Source organism: Lampris incognitus, chromosome 1 (assembly GCF_029633865.1).
Source record: "Lampris incognitus isolate fLamInc1 chromosome 1, fLamInc1.hap2, whole genome shotgun sequence".
Classification (NCBI taxonomy): domain Eukaryota; kingdom Metazoa; phylum Chordata; class Actinopteri; order Lampriformes; family Lampridae; genus Lampris; species Lampris incognitus.
This window is the reverse complement of record NC_079211.1, coordinates 65,053,537-65,077,296: the sequence shown is the minus strand read 5'-3', so window position 1 is coordinate 65,077,296 and position 23,760 is coordinate 65,053,537. Positions and strand designations below refer to the sequence as shown.

The 23,760-nt window shown below is 43.7% G+C and overlaps 1 protein-coding gene across 3 annotated transcripts in view; it reads right to left on the bottom strand.

Moving 5' to 3' along the window:
* hars (histidyl-tRNA synthetase) overlaps positions 1 to 23,760 on the bottom strand; it is a 63,224-nt gene that overhangs the window by 7,155 nt on the left and 32,309 nt on the right. For all 3 annotated transcript variants that reach the window (XM_056273401.1, XM_056273410.1, XM_056273417.1), the window contains 9 exons: positions 19,931 to 20,050; positions 19,741 to 19,836; positions 15,066 to 15,191; positions 12,929 to 13,036; positions 12,695 to 12,793; positions 10,966 to 11,059; positions 9,871 to 9,998; positions 8,273 to 8,557; positions 7,942 to 8,058 (listed from right to left, as the gene is read on the bottom strand). In XM_056273401.1, coding sequence (XP_056129376.1) covers positions 7,942 to 8,058; positions 8,273 to 8,557; positions 9,871 to 9,998; positions 10,966 to 11,059; positions 12,695 to 12,793; positions 12,929 to 13,036; positions 15,066 to 15,191; positions 19,741 to 19,836; positions 19,931 to 20,050 — 1,173 coding nt within the window. The remainder of the gene's footprint in view (positions 1 to 7,941; positions 8,059 to 8,272; positions 8,558 to 9,870; positions 9,999 to 10,965; positions 11,060 to 12,694; positions 12,794 to 12,928; positions 13,037 to 15,065; positions 15,192 to 19,740; positions 19,837 to 19,930; positions 20,051 to 23,760) is intronic.

Sequence of the window (23,760 nt, the reverse complement as noted above, 5' to 3'; positions counted from 1 at the left end):
GACGCGTAAGAGCTCTATTGGATGGTATAACATCTGCAGCCGATGCGGTTGATGAGCTGATCTGTTTTTCTCAGCTCTTTGAATGGTGCGAGCAGGGAAAATCACATTTTTTATTAATTTCCACTGATTGCCGGAGAACACTGAAGGCAAGCCAGAGTCGGCTGCATAAGCAGATAGTGCCCATTTCTGTTCCAGTAGATTCTGTAGCATATACAGGATCGGAACATGTCACTGAATGCGACAGCCAGAGCCTCCACTGTGTGTGACCCTGTGAATTCTTGACAATGAAAAACAACGTTGTGTTGTTTAATGTTTTGATCAATAAAGTGCGCAGTTAAGCTTAACAGGGACATGCACTCAAACTCTAGATATCACTTGTAAAACTAATTGATGTGACGTTGTCCTTTAAAATGCTGTCAATATATGTATACACTGTTTGGTATAACTGTGGCAGGCACAAAAACACATGTATGTAACACATATCCAAAAAACCAAAAAAAAAAATAATCACTGTCCATGGGCTAGCAGTTAGCTTAGCCTGCCCCACTTCCACGACCTGTCAGACCACCCTTGGCGTTTCTTCTTCGGGTGCAGCTCTGGGCAGGGACACGGTCCCTGGGCCCACTAAACACAGCAGACCAGGCTCCCCTTGCCGATCCAACGCCCGCTCTCCCAGCCAGACACCCTCGACACACCTCCCCGCACTCCACACGACGACACCAAAAACACAGTCAACACCAGGCGAGGCCACCGTCAGACCTGCATGGGCTAGCAGTTAGCTTAGCCTACCCGCTTCTGCAACCTGTCAGACTGCCTTTGGTATTGCCTCTTTGGGCGCAGCTCCAGGCAGGGCTGTGGTCCCTGGGCCCACAGGATTCAGCAGACCAAGCTCAGCCATCAAATGATGACAACTTAGACGTAGATGTGGACAAAGACACTGCATGGACGGTACTGGGTGAGGCCTTTGCACTGCCATCTTCCCACACCGGTACTGGGTGAGGCAGCTGCAAATTTGAGTTCACGCTGCTATCTTCCCGCACCAGAAGCGGGTAATGTAATGTAATGACAAGGGGCTGTATCAAGATTTTACTTATTTCCAATCATACAGGACTGTGCTGCCTTTAAAGTTAAGTTAGTAATTTAAATAAATAAGTTAAATAAGTTAGTTAAATAACCGGTCGGATTGGCGGACACTATGGGCAGACTATTTTGGCACCTATGGCGCAGGGGATTGTGGGAATGTGTTGCTACTCTCCGTATCTTCCGCTAGCTTAGCCTTTCTTCAGTCCAGCACAGACAGGCAAGACGTACAGTGATGAATACATGGTGTTGCTGAATGTATTTCAATACGCTTCTGCCTTGGAGACCATTTGTCTGTTAGTAACGTATGTATGTAAATAACTATCAAACACATTTTCTTTTGAAGGTCATGTTAGCAACTTTTTTATCGTTTTGGTAAACATGCACTCTGCTAGTTAGCATGCGCTCTGCTAGTTAGCGGTTACAGCAGTAGTTAGCTCTGTTCACTAATGATGTTTTGATTTGTGGTTGTTGAGCTGTGTTTCCATACAGTAAATTGCTGCTTTATAGTTTGGTAGGAATTGTACATTTATGTAGTTATGTGTATAATACTTACTGTCGATATGACTATGTTGATGTTTGTATACTGATTTATTTTCTTATTTCCGTAATGCTTCAGTTGTACAAAAACAAAAGCAAAAAACCAAAAGGGGAAACAAGACTTCAGTAAAATACAAGAAAAGTCAAGCCTTGTGTGTTTATTGGAGGACTTTTGGATGTTAACTGGCTGTCTAGCTTTGCACAAGAGTACGCGCTGCGAGGGCAGTACAGTAAAAAGACATGAGCACGGTGGGCTTAAGCATTAGAAAACAATACTCAGCAAACATGAGTGTATGCTCAGGGAGAAAATATATCAAGGAAGACACCACTATGCAGCAAAATGAAGCTAGTTGAGAGCAACAAGCAGAGGTTTTAGATCAAGCAGCCAAGAGGCAGGAGCCTCCTTGAGCATTTGATGCTAAGTCAAAGTCATCTAGAGCATCCACCAGACTCTCTCAGCGGTCATCATCAACAGCCTCTTCAGCCACAAAAGCCTATGCTGGGGCAAAAGCTGCTATAGCTCAACTAGCGTATGCTGAAAGTGTGTAATCCCTGCCACATGCTACGTGGATCATTAGCACTTAGTTGTTCCTCGATTTTCCTGCTATATTCTCAATTGTCTGCTTTGATTGTTTTCCAGAGATCATAGAAGGCTTTCTTCTTCTCCACTTTGTCTCCCGTGGCGAAGGCGGTGTCTCGTGCTGCAAGAGCAGACCAAACTGAACTTTTTATCCATGGTTTCTGGTTTGGATACACCCGAACGGTTTTAGTGGGCACCAGCTCCTCAATGCTCTTCTGGATGAATCCAATAACTGCTTCCCTGTACTCATCAATGTTGCCATCCAACGAATCATGGAACATGTCCCAGTCCACTCGATCAAAACAGTCCTATAATACAGCATCCGATTGGTCAGACCAGCAATGTATCATCCTCACAGTGGGTGCTGCTTGCTTCAATTTTTGCGTATAAGTGGGCAGGAGCAGGATAGAGGAGTGTTCCGATTTGCCGAACGGTGGGTGGAGGAGGGGTTTGTAGGCATTGCGGAAAGGAGATTAGCAATGATTAACTAAGCTATCTCCCTGTGTGTTAACATTGATATGTTGTAGGTATTTCAGTAATACTTTCCACAGAGATGCTTTGTTGAAATCCCCAACCACAATAAAAGCAGCCTCTGGGTGCACATCAGTGCAGAAAAACTAGGGTGTTCGGTGTTTGACAGGTCAAAGGATGACAACAAACCAGCACTATCCATAGAAGACAAAGCTTTCCTAGCCATCATGGATGCAGAGGTTTGCCAAGATAAAGGAAACTGCTGGGTGGCACCTCTACCTTTCCGCTCTGTTAGAAGACGCCTTCCAAGCAACAGGGAGCAAGCCTTGAACCGTCTCCACTCACTCCAGAGAACTCTGTAGAAAAAGCCAAAAATGAAAGATCACTATATCAAGTTCATGCAGAATATGCTAGACAATGAACAAATTGAGCCTGCGCCACCTTTAGACAAAAGTAAAGAACTCTGGTACCTGCCAATATTCAGCATGTGCCACCCGCAAAAACCAGACCAGATAAGGGTTGTGTTCGATTCAAGTGCTGAATGTGATGGAACATATCTCAATTATGTGTTCCTCAGTGGACCAGACTTGAACAGTACCTTGTTGGGAGTTCTTTTGCAGTTCCAAAAAGAACCCATAGCCCTTACAGCAGATGTACAGCAAATGTTTTAATGCTTTGTCGTCCGAGAAGACCACAAAGATTATCTCTGGTATGAGGATAATGACATCAGCAAGGACGTGGTCGAGTATAGAATGAAGGTCCATGTATTTGGAAATAGCCCTTCACCTGCTGTAGCTATCTACTGCATGAGAATAGCAGCTTAAATAGTTGAGCAAGGACATGGTTCTGATGCAAGACAGTTTGTTGAGAGGCAGTTTTACATTGATGATGGTCTCACCTCAGTCGCCATACCTGAAGAGGCAATAGATCTCACACGAACCAGTTAGCAGAATCCAATCTACGACTGCACAAAGTGGCATCAAACAGTGGCCAGGCAATGGAAATCTTCCTAGCAGAGGACCGTGCCAAGGATCTTAGGGATCTGGACATGGGAGTGGATCCTCGCCCCCTTCAGAGGAGCTTGGGGCTCTCAGGGAACGTAGAAACAGACAGCTTTACTTACCCGGTGTCCTGTAAAGAGAAGCCATTCACACGAAGAGATATGTTGTCAGCGGTCAACCGTTTGTACGACCCATGGGTTTCGTAACTCCCATAACAATGCAAGCTGATCAGAGATGAGATTGACATTGAGGTGGACGCTGTGAATTTCTTCACTGATGGTAAGATTGTGCTTGGTTACATACACAACTCCACAAGAAGGTTTTAAATGTAAATTTCCAACCGAGTAACTCGGATTAGAAGATCCACACACCATGACCAGTGGCACTATGTGTCGACAGACTTGAACCCTGCAGACCATGCAACCAGGTCTACACTAGCATCCCAGCTCCAACACAGCAACTGATTCTCAGGTCCAGCCTTCCTGTATTGTGACAAAGCAGCAGAGACACCTGAATCCAATCTCTTCACCCTCATTAAGCCTGAAGCTGATGACGAGATTCGTCCTGAGGTTACCACTCTGGCAACCAAGGCACCAGAGTCCCAGTTGGGCTCACAACATTTTGAGTGATGCACGCTATTGAACCATAACCAGACTCATTCATGTTGCAGCATCCTTCAAAGGAAAGACAGACAATGCAGGAAGGAAGGGATGGAAATGTTTCAAAGAAACATCCAGCATAAGTGAGCTGTCGCAAGCGAAAGCTGTGAGCATTCGCTCTGTCCAGCACAAAGCCTGCAAGGAGGAATTTAAATGTCTTGAAGACAGACAGACATGCCCTAAGCAGAACACACTCAAAAAGCTCAATCCGGTCATAGATAAAGATGGTCTGCTTTGTGTTGGAGGTCTTCTTTCTTCTGCTGACCTGTCGGAAGAAGAAAATCACCCACTGATCATTCCACACAACCATCACATTGCCACAGACATTTTCATGAACAAGTAGTTCAACAGTGGTGTCACATTATGGAAGGAGCTATCCGAGTAGATGGATACTGGATAATTGGGAGTAAGTGTATGGTGTCTTCTGTCATCCACAAGTGTGTTACCTGCCGCAAAATGCGAGGGAGGTTGGAGGATCAGAAGATGGCAGATTTGCCTGCTGGCAGACTCACTCCTGAACCTCTGTTCACCACTGTTGGCCTTGATGTCTTTGGGTCATGGTCTATCATGACATGTCGCACAAGAGGAGGAGGTGTGGCGAGCAAACGCTGGGCTGTGCTTTTTACACAGATGTCTACCAGAGCAGTAAATATTGAACTGATTGAAACCATGTCAACAGACAGCTTTGTCAATGCTCTAAGAAGGTTTTTCTCGATTTGTGGTCCAGCTAAACTTTTGTGGTCCGACAGAGGAACCAACTTTGTGGAAGCTTGTAAGCAGTTGGATATAAACACAGATGACACAACAGTCGGGAAGTACCTCCAGGAAAAAGGATGCTCGTGGGTGTTTAATCCTCCTCATGCTTCTCACATAGGTGGCTCCTGGGAGAGGCTCATCGGAGTTGCCAGGTACGTTCTGGATGCCATTCTGCTTGAGACAGGACCAACTCGTCTCACACATAAAATCCTGAGCACTTTCATGGCGGAGGAGATGGCGATCTGGAATGCAAGACCCCTTGTGTCCATATCCACTGACCCAGATATGCCTGCAGTACTCACCCCAATGACGCTTCTTACTCAGAAGATGAGTGCTGTTTTAGCCCCCTCTGGAAACTTTGGCACGGATCAGTACAGAAAGCAGTGGAAGCAAGTTCAGTGTCTTGCTGACACTTTTTGGAAGAGATGAAAAGGAGAGTATCTGTCAACTCTACAGAGCCACAGGAAGTGGACAAAAGACAAGCCGAATATCAAAGAAGAAGATGTTGTCTTACTGAGAGGCAGCCAGGCTCACAGAAATTAATGGCCAATGGGACTGGTCGTTAAGGCTTTGCCAAGCAGTGACAAGAGGGTCCGCAAGGTACAGGTGCGGGTTGTGAAGGAGGGGACAGCCAAGGTGTTTCTAAGGCCGGTCTCAAGAGATTGTAGTCCTTCTTTCAGAGACTCAGTGAAAAGACTCTAAGAATGTAGTTGCCAGTCAATATTCCCCTTCAAGTTTGGTTGTATCTGTAGTGATATAATGTTATTATATCAAGTGTGCTGCCTTTAAAGTTGTTAGTAATTTAAATAAATTAGGTAAAAAAGTAAGTTTAATAACCAGTCGGATTGGCGGACACTATGGGCAGACTATTTTGGCACCTATGGCGCAGGGGCTTAAGGGAATGTATTGTTACTCTCCGTATCGTCCGATAGCTTTGCCTTTCCTCAGTCGAGTACAGACAGGCGAGATGGACAGTGATGAATACATGTTGTTGCTGAATGTATTTCGATACGCTTCTGCCTTGGAGACTATTGGTCTGTAAGTAACATATGTAAATAATTATCAAACACATTTTCTTAAGGAATGTCATGTTAGAAACGTTTTTATCGTTTTGGTAAACATGTGCTCTGCTAGTTAGCATGCACTCTGCTAGTTAGCGGTTACAGCAGTAGTTGGCTCTGTTCACTAATAATTTTTTGATTTGTAGTTGTGGTTGTTGAGCTGTGTTTCTATACAGTACATTGTTGCTTTATATTATGGTAGCAATTGTGCATTTATGTAGTTATGTGTATAATACTGTCAACATGACTATGTTGATGTTTGTATACCGATTTATTTTCTTATTTCTGTAACGTTTCATTATGTTAACACCATCCTTCTCTCCCTCTGCATTCCTAGATCGAGTTGAGCTGTAACGATTACAACCAATTACAAAACCATAGAAATTGTAGAATTCAAATGGAACTGTTCATACTACCGTGTTGAACGCCGTTGTGTTGAATCAAGGGCTGAATCAAATTGTCAACCAGTACCGTCCATGCAGTGTCTTTGTCCACGTCTACGTTTTGTCTTCGTTTGATGGCTGGGAGAGCTGGCGCTGGATCAGCTGGGAAAGCAGAGCAGGCTAAGCTAACTGCTAGCCCATGCAGCCTGGCAGTTCCGATAACACCGAGGGTGGTCTGGCAACAACCTCACCTAGATTTGACTGTGGTGTTTTTAATGTCATTGTGAGGAGTGTGGGGAGGTGTGTCGAGGGTGTCTGGCTGGGAGAGCTAGCGGTGGATCGGCTGGGAGAGCTTGGTCTGGTGGGCCCGGGGACCACGGTCCCTGCCTGGAACTGCACCCGAGGAGGAAACACCAAGGACAGTCTGACAGGACACGGAAGCGGGGCGGGCTAAGCTAACTGCTAGCCCATGCAGACCGGTGGTTCTGACATTCATCCTGGTTGGCGTTCGTTCCCTTGGACAGCGATTTTACTTTTTTAGTTTTGAGATGTGTTTAGATGTGCGTGTTCTTGTAGTTTTTGGATGTGTTTTTGTCTTTGCGTTGTACTGCTGTGGTCTGAGGGAAACGGTATTTTGTTTCATTTCATGTACGCAAGTGCATAAAGGGAAATGACAAATAAAGTGTTCCTGATTCTTGATCTAGAAGCATGGAGTTTATCGAGATAGAAATCAAATTCAGATGGTGAGATGCACACCCCTAGTTGAGCAAGAAAACATGTGACTTAACAGTGATTTCATGCAGATCTTTAGCACTGCCATTCATCAAAGTCAGGCTATGGTTTCTTTCAAGATTCCATCCATCTATTATCCAAGCCACTTATCCGAATTCGGGTCGCGGGATGCTGGAGCCTATTCCAGCAGTCACTGGGTGGCAGGTGGGGAGACACCCTGGATAGGCCGCCAGTCCATCACTGGGCCAACACACACACACACACACACACACACACACACACACATTCACACCTAGGGACAATTTAATATGGCCGATTCACCTGCCCTACATGTCTTTGGACTGTGGGAGGAAACTGGAGCACCTGGAGGAAACCCACGCAGACACGGGGAGAACATGCAAACTCCACACAGAGGACGACCCGGGAAGATCCCCAAGGTTGAACCCCAGGGTTCGAACCCAGGACCTTCTTGCTATGTGGCGACCACGCTAACCACTGTGCCACCATGCTGCTTCTTTCAAGACTAAATGCTCTAAAAAAATACAAAACTTAACTTGCTTGCTCATATTACTCTTCATTTGTAAGCTGACATATAGAGCCAACTCATCAGTTAATTGTTCCAATTGTCAGATAAATTGGTCAAAACAATTTGCTTGTATCTCTATAACACACACATACTTTGATGCCTGAACTCCAAAGCTCATTGGTGAGTTTGAGCCTCTCTTCTAGCAGGTTCTTCTGTGCTGATGCCACCAACACTTGGACCTCTGTGGTGCGCACCTTCTCCGCTGATGCCTTGACAGAACACAACAGTTTCCATGAACATGAATATACATTAGAGGGCCACAAAAAGAATGTATGTCCAAGCAATCAGCACCATTGATATGGGTTACCTATAGTGCACAATGAAAGAAACAACATACTGACAAAGTGAATGTGAGGCCTACAGTTTTTCTTTGGCTTCTTGCTAAATTTTCCTCTCCCCATACACACTACAGCATAGCCTTACCTCAGCCTTCTGCTCCATTATGGAAAAGATTCTCTCTATGCCGATGCTGACACCCACACAGGGCACCTTCCTGCCCTTTGGGTCGAACATGCCCACAAGGCCATCATAGCGTCCCCCGCCCGCCACACTACCAACGCTCACTCTCTCTTCTGCAGCCCCTGCTGGCCCATTCTGAGCTTCCATGGAAACAGGGGCTGGTGGCACATCTGCTTGGGGCAACACGGCCTCATAAATGATGCCAGTGTAATAGTCTAAACCACGGGCCAGACTAAGATCGAAGACTACCTGGAGATGAGGATGAGAAAGTGCAAGGGGAGAGATTTCAAAAGAAGCAGACAAGAAACAAAGCAGATGGAGCAGTGCATCTTTTGTTTTGGGCAGGTGTCTCACAGACTGGCCAGTCCAATTGAAATGCTGGGCCCACTCTATGTCTGACTATTTATATGCATACTGCTTAACACAATTCAAACAAGTTTTCTGAGAAACTATATTTTGGGAGTTATTTCAGAAAATAGTGGTCAGTTATAAAGATTGGATGTTCTGATTGACCAGGTTTTTTTTCTTTTGTGAGCACATTTAGGGCCCACAACCAGACTGGCTGTCTAGCAAGTTAAGATTAAGCAGGAATGGATCATGTGCATTAGGAATGCTGATCGGCAGTGCAAAATACATACTTGAACATGGGGGAATCCTACAATCCTACATAATGCAGCCAACTGGTTCAGATTCTTAGTGGCACACCTACCTCAAAAGATACTGAAGGAAATGGAAATTATGAAGAAGACATGGCCTTGACATGCTTAACATAGCTGATATTTATGAAACAGCAGAAATGGAGTTCAATATGCTATAGTGCATATAAATGCACGCCCACTGCAGCCACAGTAAAGACCATGATGATAGGCCACAGTTATTCAAGCAAGACAAGATGCACACTTCCGAATATTTGTGAATTTTTAAGTAACATGTCTTAAACATAAATATGATTACATCCGGCAACTCCACTCTCAAAAAATAAGTAAATAAATCTATTCAAGATACTGAACATATGACCTTGGTTTTACCAACTTTTCTGCTCGACACTGAAAGCAAAAGAGCCCTGTCCTTCATACATAATAACCAAGCACCTCATCATCTCCTTGGTCTTTCACCTGCTGAATGTAACTTTACCACATGCTTCACCTTGTCTATAACATTGTTCCTTTACCACGTGCCTCACCTTGTCTACCTTGTCTACAACACTGTTCCTTTACCACGTGCCTCACCTTGTCTACAACATTGTTCCTTCACCACGTGCCTCATCTTGTCTACAACATTGTTCCTTCACCACATGCCTCACCTTGTCTACAACATTGTTCCTTTACCACGTGCCTCACCTTGTCTACAACATTGTTCCTTCACCACATGCCTCACCTTGTCTACACCATTGTTCCTTCACCACGTGCCTCACCTTGTCTACAACATTTTTCCTTCACCACGTGCCTCACCTTGTCTACCACATTGTTCCTTCACCATGTACCTCTCCTTGTCTACAACATTGTTCCTTTACCACGTTCCTCACCTTGTCTACAACACTGTTCCTTCACCATATGCCTCACCTTGTCTACAACATTGAATAATTGCAAGTAGCTGAAAAGCTGCTTAATGTCAGTCAGGCCGGCGCAGGCTTGTTTGTTTTGGGACATCTTTGGGTCCTGGAGTAGGTGCTCTGCTAGGTCCATTCCGCCTACAACAGGACACACATACAAACAAACAAAGATTTCATAGTTAATATGGCACCCATGAGTTAACACAATAACAGGTTACAGGATGTTCAAATTAGAAACAGAGACTTCATTTCAGACAACAGGCCTGGTGAAAGATAAAGTGTCACTGCCAGAACTGACATAAAAACTACAATAGCTGTATGTCTATATAGTATGTCAGTTATGCAAGAGCACACTGATTTTCTTAGCTTTACGCATTTCCGACTTATTGCATCTGCAGCAAACGGTTTGTAAAAACCTTTTAGGAACAGCCCTGTGTGCATGAACAGTTATTGTCCATCAGGGTCAGTGTAATTTCATGTAGCTCTATCTTTCCAGTCCCACAAACTCTTGAACTGACAGGGGTCAAATAACATTCAAATTCACAAACTCCACTGAATTTAATTCAGACAGAGCACTGGTTTCAGGGTTGTTCATTTTCACAGCTTGTGTTCTAATAAGCCACATGTTAGCTTGGCCTGGCCACCTGCCAACAAATATGAAATCTATGAGCTTTTTAATTTAACTAAAAAAACAAAACTGAAATGACAAGGTAACGTCTTACCTGTTTCCAATAAATTAGTCAATTTCCTGGTCATGTACTACGGTTCATGTCTTAAACTCCTTTGCTGGTAAAACTTCCCAAACGTTTAGTCTGAAGAGATGGGGCTTGGGTTGAATCTAGACAGGATGGGGCTGGGGTTGACTCTACACAGGATGGGGTTGGGTTTGAGTCTAGACAAAATGGGGCTGGGGTTGAGTCTAGACAGGATGGGGATGGGGTTGAGTCTAGACTGGATGGGGCTGGGGTTGAGTTTAGAGGCTGGAGGAACGAACCCAGAAACCTCTGAACGAGGTCGGTGTTAGGCAGGATGACCAGACACTCCTTAGCGGTGACTGAACTTCTGTTTGTGGTGACATGTATTAAGTTATGACTTATGATCTCACCCTGCTTGCTTACATACTCCCCAATCTGATCAGCAGCTTCCTCCGATAACCCCTTCTCGTTCATCATCTCATTCTTCACATCCTCCCAGGACATCTAGCAGAGAGGCACATGAGACAAGGTGGGGGAGATACCAGTGAGAGCCAAGTATAATCACAGCTGTTTTGACATTCTGACATGGAAACAATACGCTAGGCGATATGGCTTGACAATAATATCTCTATTTTAGCCCTGGTAGCAATGCAAACCTGTCTGGCTGCAACAGCCTGACAACAGCCCCTTTTACACAACTGGACAACTGGAGCCATGTAATTCATGTGAAACGATGTAAAAGGGTAATTCTGGTATTTTTAAACCTGGGCCTTATTTTTCCATGATTTGGGGTCTAAATGACTAATAGCGATATTTTTTTTGTAATTGGTCCAGTATTGAGTGAGAATAATTCAGCCGGCAGTCGCAGAACAGGCTGCAATGTACTCCTTGGGGGCAAGTGTGCCCGTCAATGTATGTCCGCTAAAAGTGCTTGTTTTTGCCATTGACAGGCTAAGATTGTTATAATAAGTGTCTGACAACATTATGGAAATGATCCCTGCAGCGATGGAACTTTTTCTTTACATTTCACTTCTTCCGGTGTCTGTTGTAACATCCCTTTCTACCAGCTGCATGCAGGGGCGTGGTTTTGGATGTTTACAAAAAGTCATGCTGAATCTTATCAGAGCTGACCTATTTCTCCATTTCTCAGGCTATGCTATCCATTTGAGGTAGCATAGCCTGAGAAACAGAGGAACTACTAGCAATCATTTATCTCTAATGTCATGGCTGAATATTTAGCTGATTTCGACACTGTGAATAAGGCATTTGAATTTGATGGCCGCCCTTATTTATTTAAGTATACGGATGAAGAGCTCCTTGACACTGAACAGAGAAAAAGGAAAGAGAGGGGGCAACAGGCAGAGGACTGTGAACCAGTGTCTTTGGCTGGCAGTAGTCACCACAGTCAAAATGGTCATTGCTAACCCGTTGTTCATTTTCACAGTTTGTGTTCCAATATCAAGCCAAACATTTTTTGTTCCTCCCCAATTGTACTTGGCCAATTATCCCCACGCTCCCGAGCGATCCCGGTCGCTGCTCCACCCCGTCTGCCGATCCGGGGAGGGCCGCAGACTACCACGTCTCCTCCGAGACATGTGCCAGTTGCCAGCCGCCTCTTTTCACCAGGAGGAGTTTCACCAGGGGGACGTAGCATGTGGGAGTTTCACGCTATTCCCCCAGTTCCCCCTCCCCCCCGAACAGGCGCCCCGACCGACCAGAGGAGACACTAGTGCAGCGACAAGGACACATACCCACATCTGGCTTCCCACCCGCAGACACAGCCAATTGTGTCTGTAGGGACACCCGACCAAGCTGGAGGTAACATGGGGATTTGAATCGCCAATCCTCGTGTTGGTAGGCAACGGAATGGACTGCCATGCTAGCCGGGCGCCCCAAAACTTAAGCATTTTTATTTATTGCATTTGCAACTGTAGTAATAACACTCAGCATTGTATTGCCTTACAAAAATACATTGACAATTTTATGAATATTATCCAGCAGTAATACTGGATTACGGTGACACATGTGTGAGCGGCTCACATTTCAATTATTTTGCCTTGAGTTAAAGAAAACCCTTATATTGCTGACTTTCACATTTTGGTTTGATAAAACAATGTCCACAGTGGTTTGTCTCTGTACCTTATCCAATTTGTCCACTGTTGAACAGATGGTACGGAACTTTTCATCTGGAACACCACACACGGCAAACATCCCATCCAGAATTCTTCTGTCATTGACCTAAAAATCCAGGGAAGGTGGCCACAGCATTAAACAAAATGGGACAATGGAAGAACAATTCAACATCTTTCATCAATAGATTCACTGTAATGGATATCTAACTGTGGAAACTGTGTATTTTTATGAGTGGGAGACCTTGATGCGGAAGTCTCCCAGATTCAGCTCACTAAGGATTTCATGGATGATTTTCAGGCACTCGGCATCTGGAATCATGGGGTCATATTGCCCTGCTATGTCGAAATCCTAGGGGACACAGATTTTGAAAGAGTCTTGCATAGAAAAGGCATTTGAGTGCAATTTTCCTCATTGAAATACTGTGGTAAAATCAGTAGTGATGTCACTGGTACAAAAAGAAGGAAAACAACCCTTTGGCCATGGCTGTCACAGATCGTAGTCTCTGGGACATAGTCCATGTCCTGATTTGAGACAGTTTTTAAGTTGAATATGCAATGAAAGGTGATACAATATGCCAACAAAAAGCAGAGCACAGAGGCTATGGACCTTGGTTACACTGGCTGCTATCACAATGCACCGGACTCACAAAATGACCTGAAAAGTAGTTTAGATTTTACATTACAAAAATTGTGAAGTGCTTTGAGTGGCTGTTGCAGCGAGAAAAGCACTTTATAAAATGCAACTTGAGTGACTGATACACTATATGAACAAAAGTATTGGGACACCTGGCCATTACACCTACAGGAGCTTTTATGACATCCCATTCTAAATTCATAGGCATTAATACGGGATTGGTCCCCCTTTGCAGCTATAACAGCTTCCACTCTTCTGGGAAGGCTTTCCACAAGATTTTGGAGTGTGTCTGTGGGAATCTTTGCCCATTCATTCAGAAGAGCATTTGTGAGGTCAGGCACTGATGTTGGACGAGAAGACCTGGCTCACAATCTCCATTCTAGTTCATCCCAAAGGTGTTCGATGAGGTTGAGGTCAGGGCTGTGTGCGGGCCAGTCAAGTTCTTCCACACCAAACTCACCCAACCATGTCTTAATGGACCTTGCTTTGTGCACTGGGGCACAGTCATGCTGGCACAGAAAAGAGCCCTTCCCAAACTGTTCCCAAAATGTCTTGGTATTCTGAAGCATTAAGATTTCCCTTCACTGGAACTAAGGGGCTTAGCCCAACCCCTGAAAAACAACCCCATACCATTATCCCTCCTCCACCAAACTTTACAGTTGGCACAATGCAGTTAGGCAGGTAACGTTCTCCTGGCATCCGCCAAACCCAGACTCGTCCATCAGACTGCTAGACAGAGAAGTGTAATTCGTCACTCTACAGAACATGTTTCCACTGCTACAGAGTCCAGTGGCAGCATGCTTTACACCACTCCATCCAACGCTTGGCATTGTGCTTGGTGATGTAAGTCTTGCATGCAGCTACTCAGCCATGGAAACCCATTCCATGAAGCTCCTGGCGCAGTTTTTGTGCTGATGTTAATGCCAGAGGAAGTTTGGAACGCTGCAGTTACTGACTCAACAGTGCATTGGCGACTTGTATGCACTATACGCCTCAGCACTTGTTGACCCTGCTGTGTGACTTTGCGTAGTCTGCCACTTCGTGGCTGAGTTGCTGTTGTTCTTAAACGCTTCCACTTTTCAATAATACCACTTACAGTTGACCGTGAAATATCTAGCAGGGAAGAAATTTCACGAACTGACTTATTGCAAAGGTGGCATCCTATGACAGTACTACGCTTGAATTCACTGACCTCTTCAGAATGACCCATTCTTTCACAAATGTTTGTAAATGCAGACTGCATGGCTAGCTGCTTGATTTTATACACCTGTGGCAATGGGTCTGAAAGAAACACCTAAATTCAATGATTAAGATGTGGGTCCCAATACTTTTGTACATATAGTATATATTAAGGAAATCTGACAAATATACTTCATATATATGACATTTTTGTATAGATATCGTATTTTGATATATTGTATTGTATATATTGTAAACATTGTATTGTATTTTGTATATATCAAATAAATCTCGATAACTTATTGAATATTATGTGGAAACAGTATTAAAATGTTGTTTTATATCCTGAAGGCCTGATGAGTAGAGCTTAACACTGAGGAGTAAATGTGCCAAAAAAGTTATAACAAGAGGAATGAAAACCGAAGTTATGCTTTTTCTTTAAACATGTCTGATACCTAAAATTTCCCATAATGTTGAGGAAATTCCTATCTATCTCATGCTCTACGCAGGTCAAAAGATTATTTCATAATAGAAAACCATGAACACTCATCTTGAGATCACTCACACATTGGTAGAATTCCCTGTATCGACCACGGGTCATGGCTGGGTTGTCACGGCGATAGACCTTGGCGATGTGGTATCGCTTGATGTTGGTGATCTTGTTCATGGCAAGGTAGCGGGCAAACGGTACCTGAGAGCAAGCTGGTCAAGGAACCACTGGCATTTCAAATCGAGGAACTACATTGTAAATTTTCTCAAAAATGTCAGCATAATTAACTCTGGAAATGGGAAAAAAAAAATTAGGAAGAAAAAACTATTAAGAGTAAAATACTGCAACTAAAGCAAAAGTACTACAAGATGTTTTGAAAGCAGAATCCTAGTATTACTGGATTTCAAATCCTGGAACAGTTGATAAGTCCCATTTTCATGCTGCCAAGTTGATTCCAGCATTCTCCTCATCAGCCTTACTCGACACACTACTCAGCTAATCCCAGCAATTTACCTACATCCCTCCCCATTCTCCTCATCAGCCCTACTCGACACAGTAACCAGCTAATCCCTGCAATTTACTTACGTCCCTCCCCATTCTTTAATGATTCGCTCCGTACTAAACATTTGTTCATCTTGAGCTTGGAAAAAAAAAGTCAAGTGGACTACATTAATCCAATTGTTACATTATTTCAATTGCACAACATGCAGTTACATTATGCAGTTGTTAATACACCAGCGGCGCTACACAGCAGCTGAACGGGGGGGGGGGGGTGTATTTGACCAGTACAATGTGAGGCATTTGCTTTGCAGAAGCATATATCCAGACTGCAGATTTGCATTTACATTGGTTGCATGTTTGACACAATGTATTAAACAAAACATGTTGAATATCTGATTGCTGATTCAGAAACAAATGTACTACTGAAAAGCAGATTATTCTAACTACTTCTAAACCTTAAACATTATGGCAGACAAAGTCATCACTGGTGAAAATGAGATGAAAAAGAATGACAACATTCAAACTTCTCTACAAGGCATAATGTATGTAATATCACTGAAGCTGAAAAGACTACAAGCTCTTTCAATGATTATTTTGTTACATCTGTTAAGAACTGGCATCTAACTTCCCTCCCTCTTACCCCCCCCTCGTTTTTTCTTCTACATCCCACCAGTTCTTTCTCTGAGACTACACAGAATGAACTGGCTGACATTTTGAACTCTTTACAAAATTCTCATGCTTGTGATATGTACATTTTTTTTAAATTAAATTAAAATTCTTATTTTTTTCTAAACTCATGCTGGTAGCTTTATGCCTCTCCTCTATCACCTGATGTCATAAACTCAAAACTCTCCTGACCTTCAATACATACATGAGTGGTTGAAATCTAATCATCTATCAATGTGAAGAAAACAGAACTGATGTATCTCCATTCCCCTACCAAATCTTGATCTAATGTAGTATTGAATATCATCATTTAGCGAAGCTCAACAAGAAATTATATCTTTAAAACACGATCAGACCATATCTCACCCATACTGTCTCAGACACACATCTACATGCCATCAATCTTTCAACAGTATCCTACTGTCTCCCAATCTGGTCCCTCGCCACCAAGAAACCACTGAACCAGCAGCAAGATTCTACAATAAAGCTTCTAAGATCCATGGCAACCTTACCCCTTGGACTCACCGCTGAACTACACTTTCACATTCTAATGCCCTGACTTTTCAGAACTACGCCAATCATTTGGCAATCAAATTGTACTTTCAGATTCAAAACAATAACTCCTCTCCCAACACTTACTGCTCTATTTACAAGACAAAACAACACAAGAACATACCACTAGATTAATCACACCATGTACTTATTCCAGTACCAGCTTACAAAAACTATGGTCAGAGATCATTTTTCATACATACACTAACATTTGGTATGAGATCCCATATTACATTAGAGCAATAAACTCTTACTATATAATTCAATAAGGCATATAAACACTATCTCATGGAAGGACACACCTGTACCCACTGATTCAACTCACATACACCATCTTGGGTCCATCCCTTTGTAGTCTCTGTGTAGCTGATGATGTTTTGCTTCGGTAATTTTTGGTTTTTATTTTGTATTGTAATGTGGTTCTGTCTTATGTGCTGTAGAACAGGAACCTGCTGTAAACCAGTTTTAAGTAAGTCAGGCCAGTCTAAATATAATCAATTTATGTAATGCATGTACTGTTACTTTTAATACTTTCCTGTATACTAATAAAGCAAGTACTTAATTAAGTAAGTAAGTAATTAAGTAATGTAGTGATGTACCAATGTAGCAAACTCAGGGGGCAGCCGGGAATCCACCGCAGCCGGGAATCAAACCCGGGTAGCGCGGACCACGGGTTACTGCGCTAACCAGTCAACTAACGGGTCCAATACTAATTCCTGAAGTAAGGCTCCGCCGGCTGTGAGCCATCTAATCTGCTGGATAACAGAAGAAGTGTTTCAGTCTGTTAATACATTTTTCAAGATGGACTCACATCATGTCCTTTGGAACAATATTTGGATTTCTGCTGTTCTTTCTAATTAAGAAGTAATTGTGAACAGCAAACAGGGGAAAATCAGCTGAATAATGTTACACAATTTCACACAGGACATTACACAATATCAGTTCATAAAGAACGCAGTACAAGGCTTATTACACACACTGATGTTTGTGTAATAGGTTAACAGGAAGATCGCGGTGCAAATTCACATTTGCAGTGGCCTCACCCAGTACCGGTGTGGGAAGATGGCAGCGCAAATTCAGGTTTGTGGCAGCTTCACCCAGTACAGTCCATGCAGTGTCTTTGCCCACATCTGCGTCTAAGTTTGTCTTCATTTGATGGCTGGGGGAGCTGGCTCTGGATTGGTAGGGAGAGCTTGATCTGCTGCGTCCTGTGAGCCCAGAGACCACGGCCATGCCTGGAGCTGTGCCCGAAGAGGTAACACCGAGGGCAGTCTGACAGGACATGGAAGTGGGGCAGGCTAAGCTAACTGCTAGCCCATGCAGACCGGCAGTTCCAATAACACTAAGGGCAGTCTGGTGGCGGCCTCACCAAGCCTTGACTGTTTTTTCAGTGTCGTCGTGTGGAGTGCGGGGATGTGTGTCGAAGGCATCTGGCTGGGAGAGCTAGTGTTGGATCAGCTGAGGGAGCTTGGTCTGCTGTGTCCTGTGGGCCCAAGGACCATGGCCCTGACCGGAGCTGCCCCCGAAGAGGAAACACCAAGAGCGGTTTGACAGGACGCGGAAGCAGGGCAGGCTAAGCTAACTGCTAGCCCATGCAGACCGGCAGTTCCAACAGTCATCCTGGCTGGCGTTCGTTCTCCTGGACAGTGATTTTTTTGTTTTGTTTAGCTATATGTGTTAGTTTAGGTATATGTGTTCTTGTAGTTCTTGGATATGTGTTTTTGTTTTGTCTTTGTGTTGCACTGCTGTGGGGCTGTGGGCTGAGGGAAACAATGTTTCATTTCATTTCATGTGCACAAGTGCATGAAATGAAATGACAAATAAGGTGTTTCTGATTCTGAGATACACAGTGATATCACTCCATCATCTGAACACAGGTGTCTTCTATTTCTTTCAGCTTGTTCCCCATTTCTCAGGTGTCACCACAGCGAATTGTATAGTTTCCATCGGTACCCTGTGAGGGCACAGTACCAATGGCAGTTATTGTTAACCCGGGCCTTGACCGGTAGTGAGCCTCAATCAATGATCCGTATGGTTTTGTCAATACACATAACGATATGGCAAAATTTTATGTCGGATGCCCTTCCTGACATAACCACTAACCCTATGGATGGGGGCACAGGTAAAGCACTGGATGCCATCCCAGTATTTATGGACTTGTGCCAATGACAGTCACCTTAACATAGGTGAAACATTAACATTGTGAAAAATTAAGGTGGACAATTCAACAAAGATGATTGAAACAAGGCCGTGACCGAAAAAAGCAAACAGACAGCATGTCCTCGCATAGTCACGAACAGCGGCAACAGCATGCACAAGCTGGTTAAACATCAGTGCTGTATTGGATCTTACGCTTGTTAAAGCCAGGCTGTGCAGTCTGACAGGGTGCAAAACAAGCTTCCATCCACACGTTTTCACCCCAACATGTGATGAGAGAAGAATGAGCTGGTCAGTCAGAGGTTGCGGTGCATCGTTACATTTATAGTGCAGGAACAAACTCATTCACGTCACCTAATGTTACCCCCATGTGGGGCAGACATACGCAGAAAGAATATATTGATTCCAGCCAGAGAGAAATGGTCAGATTTAGCTTTTACATAGTTATTACACACGCTAATATTTTCCAATTGAACGGAATATACAAGGGTCACACCACCCTGCTCAACCAGTCGGGTTGAGCGGGTCCTTCCGATCGGGTCCATCTCTTCTGATTGAGGTTGTTACATGAGGTAATTTTATTTTGATTGGGCTTTTATTCCGATTATTAGTGGAATATTAGGGTAGATGTATCTATATCACGTGTTTAAACAAAGAAAAAAAAAAGACTGTTGGGTGAAGAAAAGTGACCATGTTCACAGGCTAATAATGTCATCTGCATATTGCTACAAACATTTTGTTAAAAACAAAGATCACTTCTATAACTTTTGAGAGGCACGTAACAGAAACATTTGCTGATAGTCACAGTGTAAAAGAGGAAAGGCAGTAAAGTATTTTTCACTTAGTGGTGTAACACAGTTGTGTGTTAGGATACAGTAAGGTCATATCTGAGGGACAGAAGTTCTCCTCCTTGATCCTTGAGGTCATAGATGAGCTTGGAGTCTTCTCCATACTTTCCTGTCAGTGTTTCCTAAAACATCCCATGGGACAGGACATAGCATCAAATTCATACAAACTCAACTGACAGTTTGTTCAAATGTGTGCACACAATACTTTCTGCCTGCCTTCAGTTCAAAGACAGGTGTGTCGATGGTTTCAGCTCCATGGCGTTTGAAACAGCCAATGATGATGTTGAAGACCCTCTCTCGGATAGCCATCTGCTTGGGGTTGTAGTCCCTTGTTCCCTGATAGGAGTAGGTGTAGTCACAGAAAGAGAAAGCAAATGTATTGAAGAAGTAATGTTTCTATCCAATTTACCAATACCTTTCACACAAATCATTTTCATCAGATATGCTGAAGCAAATAAAGTCTGAACATAGGCCTATGCAGCCTACAACTTCTAGCCATACTTTGACACCCATGAGAATGGTGGACAGTCTTATTAAGAACTGATAATTACTGGAATAGTTTGTGCTGCTCTTTTGGTTCAGTGGAAGGCCACATTTTTTTCTCCCTTTTTCTCCGCAATTGTACTTGGCCAATTACCCCACTCTTCCTAGCCGTCCCAGTCGCTGCTCCACCCCCTCTGCTGATCCAGGGAGGGCTGCAGACTACCACATGCATCCTCCGATACATGTGGAGTCACCAGCCGCTTCTTTTCACCTGACAGTGAGGAGTTTCACCAGGGGGACGTAGCGTGTGGCAGGATCACACTATTCCTCCCAGTTCCCTCTCCCCCATGAACAGGTGCCCCGACTGACCAGAGGAGGCACTACTGCAGCGACCAGGACACATACCCACATCTGGCTTTCCACCCGCAAACATGGCCAACTGTGTCTGTAGGGATGCCCAACCAAGCCGGAAGTAACATGGGGATTCAGTCCGGCAATCCCCGTTTTGGTAGGCAACGGAATAGACCGCCACGCTACCTGGACCATTTATCTTTCAAATGTGGCCATGAGTAAGGCCACATTTAAAAGATAACCAGTTATATTGCACTGCCATTTCCCATCGAATATTACTTATGTTGTTTTTTTTTGTATATAAGATAAAGAAAGGTCGGGTGTCTGGGTAGCATAGTGGTCTATTCCGTTGCCTACCAACACGGTATCGCCAGGTCAAACCCCCGTGTTACCTACACCTTGGTCAGGCATCCCTACAGACACAATTGGCCGTGTCTGCGGGTGGGAAGTCAGATGTGGGTATGTGTCCTGGTCACTGCTCCTCTGGTCAGTCGGGGCATCCCCCGGATCGGCAGAGAGGGGTGGATGCAGCGACCGGGTCGGCTCAAAAAGAGCGGGGTAATTGGCCAGATACAATTGGGGAGAATCTCATCTCATCTTCAGCTGCTTTTCCGGGGTCAGGTCGTGGTGGCAGCAAGCTAAGTAGGGCACGCCAGACGTCCCTCTCCCCAGCAAAGCCCTCCAGCTCCTCCTGGGGGATCCCAAGGCATTCCCAGGCCAGATATGTCCTTTCAGCAAGTTCTGGGTCTACCCAGGGGTCTCCTCCCAGTTGGCCGTGCATGGTAAGCCTCCAAAGGAAGGCGCCCGGGAGGCATCCTAATCAGATGCCCAAACCATCTCAACTGGCTCCTTTCTATGCGAAGGAGCAGCGGCTCTACTCCAAGCTCCCTCCACAATTGGGGAGAAAAATTGGGAAAATTTGAGAAAAAAAAAAGAAAGAAAGGTTTTTATTTTCTCCTCTGTCCACCTGTATCGGCTACCATGTGCCATTGCTAGTCTTGGGTGATGTAAGGTTAATATTGTTCAGAGAAATATAATAGTTGTCATTCTGCCCAAAAAGATGACAAACAGCTCAGCAAAGAACTTTTTTCTGCCAAACTTATCAAGAGGTTTAGAGAAGCAGATGGCATATTAATATGTACACATTCTTCCCCTATCATGGAGGAAAGAAGGCAAATCTCGTTAATAAACATCTGCTCTTATTTGGCATTACTTTGGTTTCTAACCAAATGAGAAAGGAGAGCCTTCGAATGTGGATGAATGAATATAAATACTTTGTTAAACAAATGTTGCAATAAACGCTAGACACATGTGCAACTTCATCTAGTGAACCAGCACCATTGGCGTTCCCTCAGTTGTCTCCACTGCTGTCAAGAAGCCGTTGTTACACCAAAACTTACGACTTTCAAAAATTGTGACCATGGGTGTCCAAAATGTACAAGTAAGCACCACGTCCACAGTTGTAACTACTAGACAGCAACGCCAAGGGACGAGCACCCTTCCAGTTCCTTATCCTGACCTTCGCCACACCACATGCATCCCTAACCACCAGGAGCTGGAAGTGTCTGTGAATCTACTGCAAAAACCTCTTGGACTGATCCCCAGTTTTTGTGTAACATAACTATGATTAACATTTTGTGTAGTATAACTATGGTCAACATTCTAAGTAGCATAACTATGGTCAACATTTCGTGAAGCATACCTATGGTCAGCATTTTGTGTAGTATAACTATGGTCAACATTCTGAGTAGCATAACTATGGTCAACATTTCGTGAAGCATAACTATGGTCAACATTTTGAGTAGCATAACTATGGTCAACATTTTGTGAAGCATAACTATGGTCTACACTTTGTGTAGCATAACTATGGTCAGCATTTTGTGTAGTATAACTATGGTCAACATTCTGAGTAGCATAACTATGGTCAACATTTCGTGAAGCATAACTATGGTCAACATTTTGAGTAGCATAACTATGGTCAACATTTTGTGAAGCATAACTATGGTCAACATTTTGAGTAGTATAACTATGGTCAACATTTTGTGTAGCATAACTATGGTCAACATTTTGTATAGCATAACTATGGTCAACATTTTGTGTCGCATAACTACTATGGTCAACATTTTGATGGTCACAGATGTTGTTGTAACACAGACCTTCAACATAAAGCCACCGTATCCCTGGCTACCCTTCATTAGCTACTATATTCTTGATTCTACATGAAAATAAAGGATAAATCATTGCTAATGATGGCACAAATTGCTCAAATATAATACTGCATGAATGCCACTAGTCCTACATTATTTGTTTCAGAAAAGTAAGTTAATCGCACTCAGTTGAAGCCAGAGAAAGTGGACAAGCTCAGTTTTTAGGCCAAACATGCAAGTGGACCACACATCATTGAGATTATTTGTGATTATTTAGGCAGTCTTTCATTTAAGTTGGTCTCATTGGCATGTCTGTGAATGTTCTCATTGGCATAGTTTAGCCTATCATTTAAATCAGTTCTCTTTTGATAACCTAAGCATTCACTTGTCTGTCATCTTATAGCTTGGGTTCAACACAGATAAGGCTAAAAAAAAGTAAAATGCATTATTTTGATTTAAGCCACAGAAGTTGGTTTATACCTCATCTGTTTTCCACATGGCTCGTGGGCCAGTACGTTCACTGAATGTTGTGTTGGAATGGAATGTGCAATGCATCTTACGATGCTTCATTTATTTATTTATTTATTCTATTCTTATAACTTATGTGAATTTGTATCCTTCGCCTGATCCTCGTGTGAGTCTGCATGCATGGCCACATTGGTGCCCACCAGTGTGTTATCGCTTGCCCATATACTATTCTGTATTGTCTCTGACATACTGCTGATTGCTGCTCGTCAGTGAGTTGTGCATGTTCTGGGTAGACTGTGTATGGTCTGGGTAGATTGTGAGTTGTGTATAGTCTGGGTAGATTGTGTATGGTCTGGGTAGGTTGTGTATGGTCTGGATAGCTTGTGATTTGTGTATGGTCTGTGTAGATTGTAGATGGTCTGGCTAGATTGTGTACGGTATGCATAGACTGTATATGGTCTGGGTAGATTGGGTAGATTGTGTATGGCAAGGATGGCTAACCATGTGCCATGGAGCGCCATGTGTATGCAGGTTTTCATTCCAGCCAGACTCCACACCAGGTGATTTCACTAATTAGCAACGCTTCAACCAAAGAGG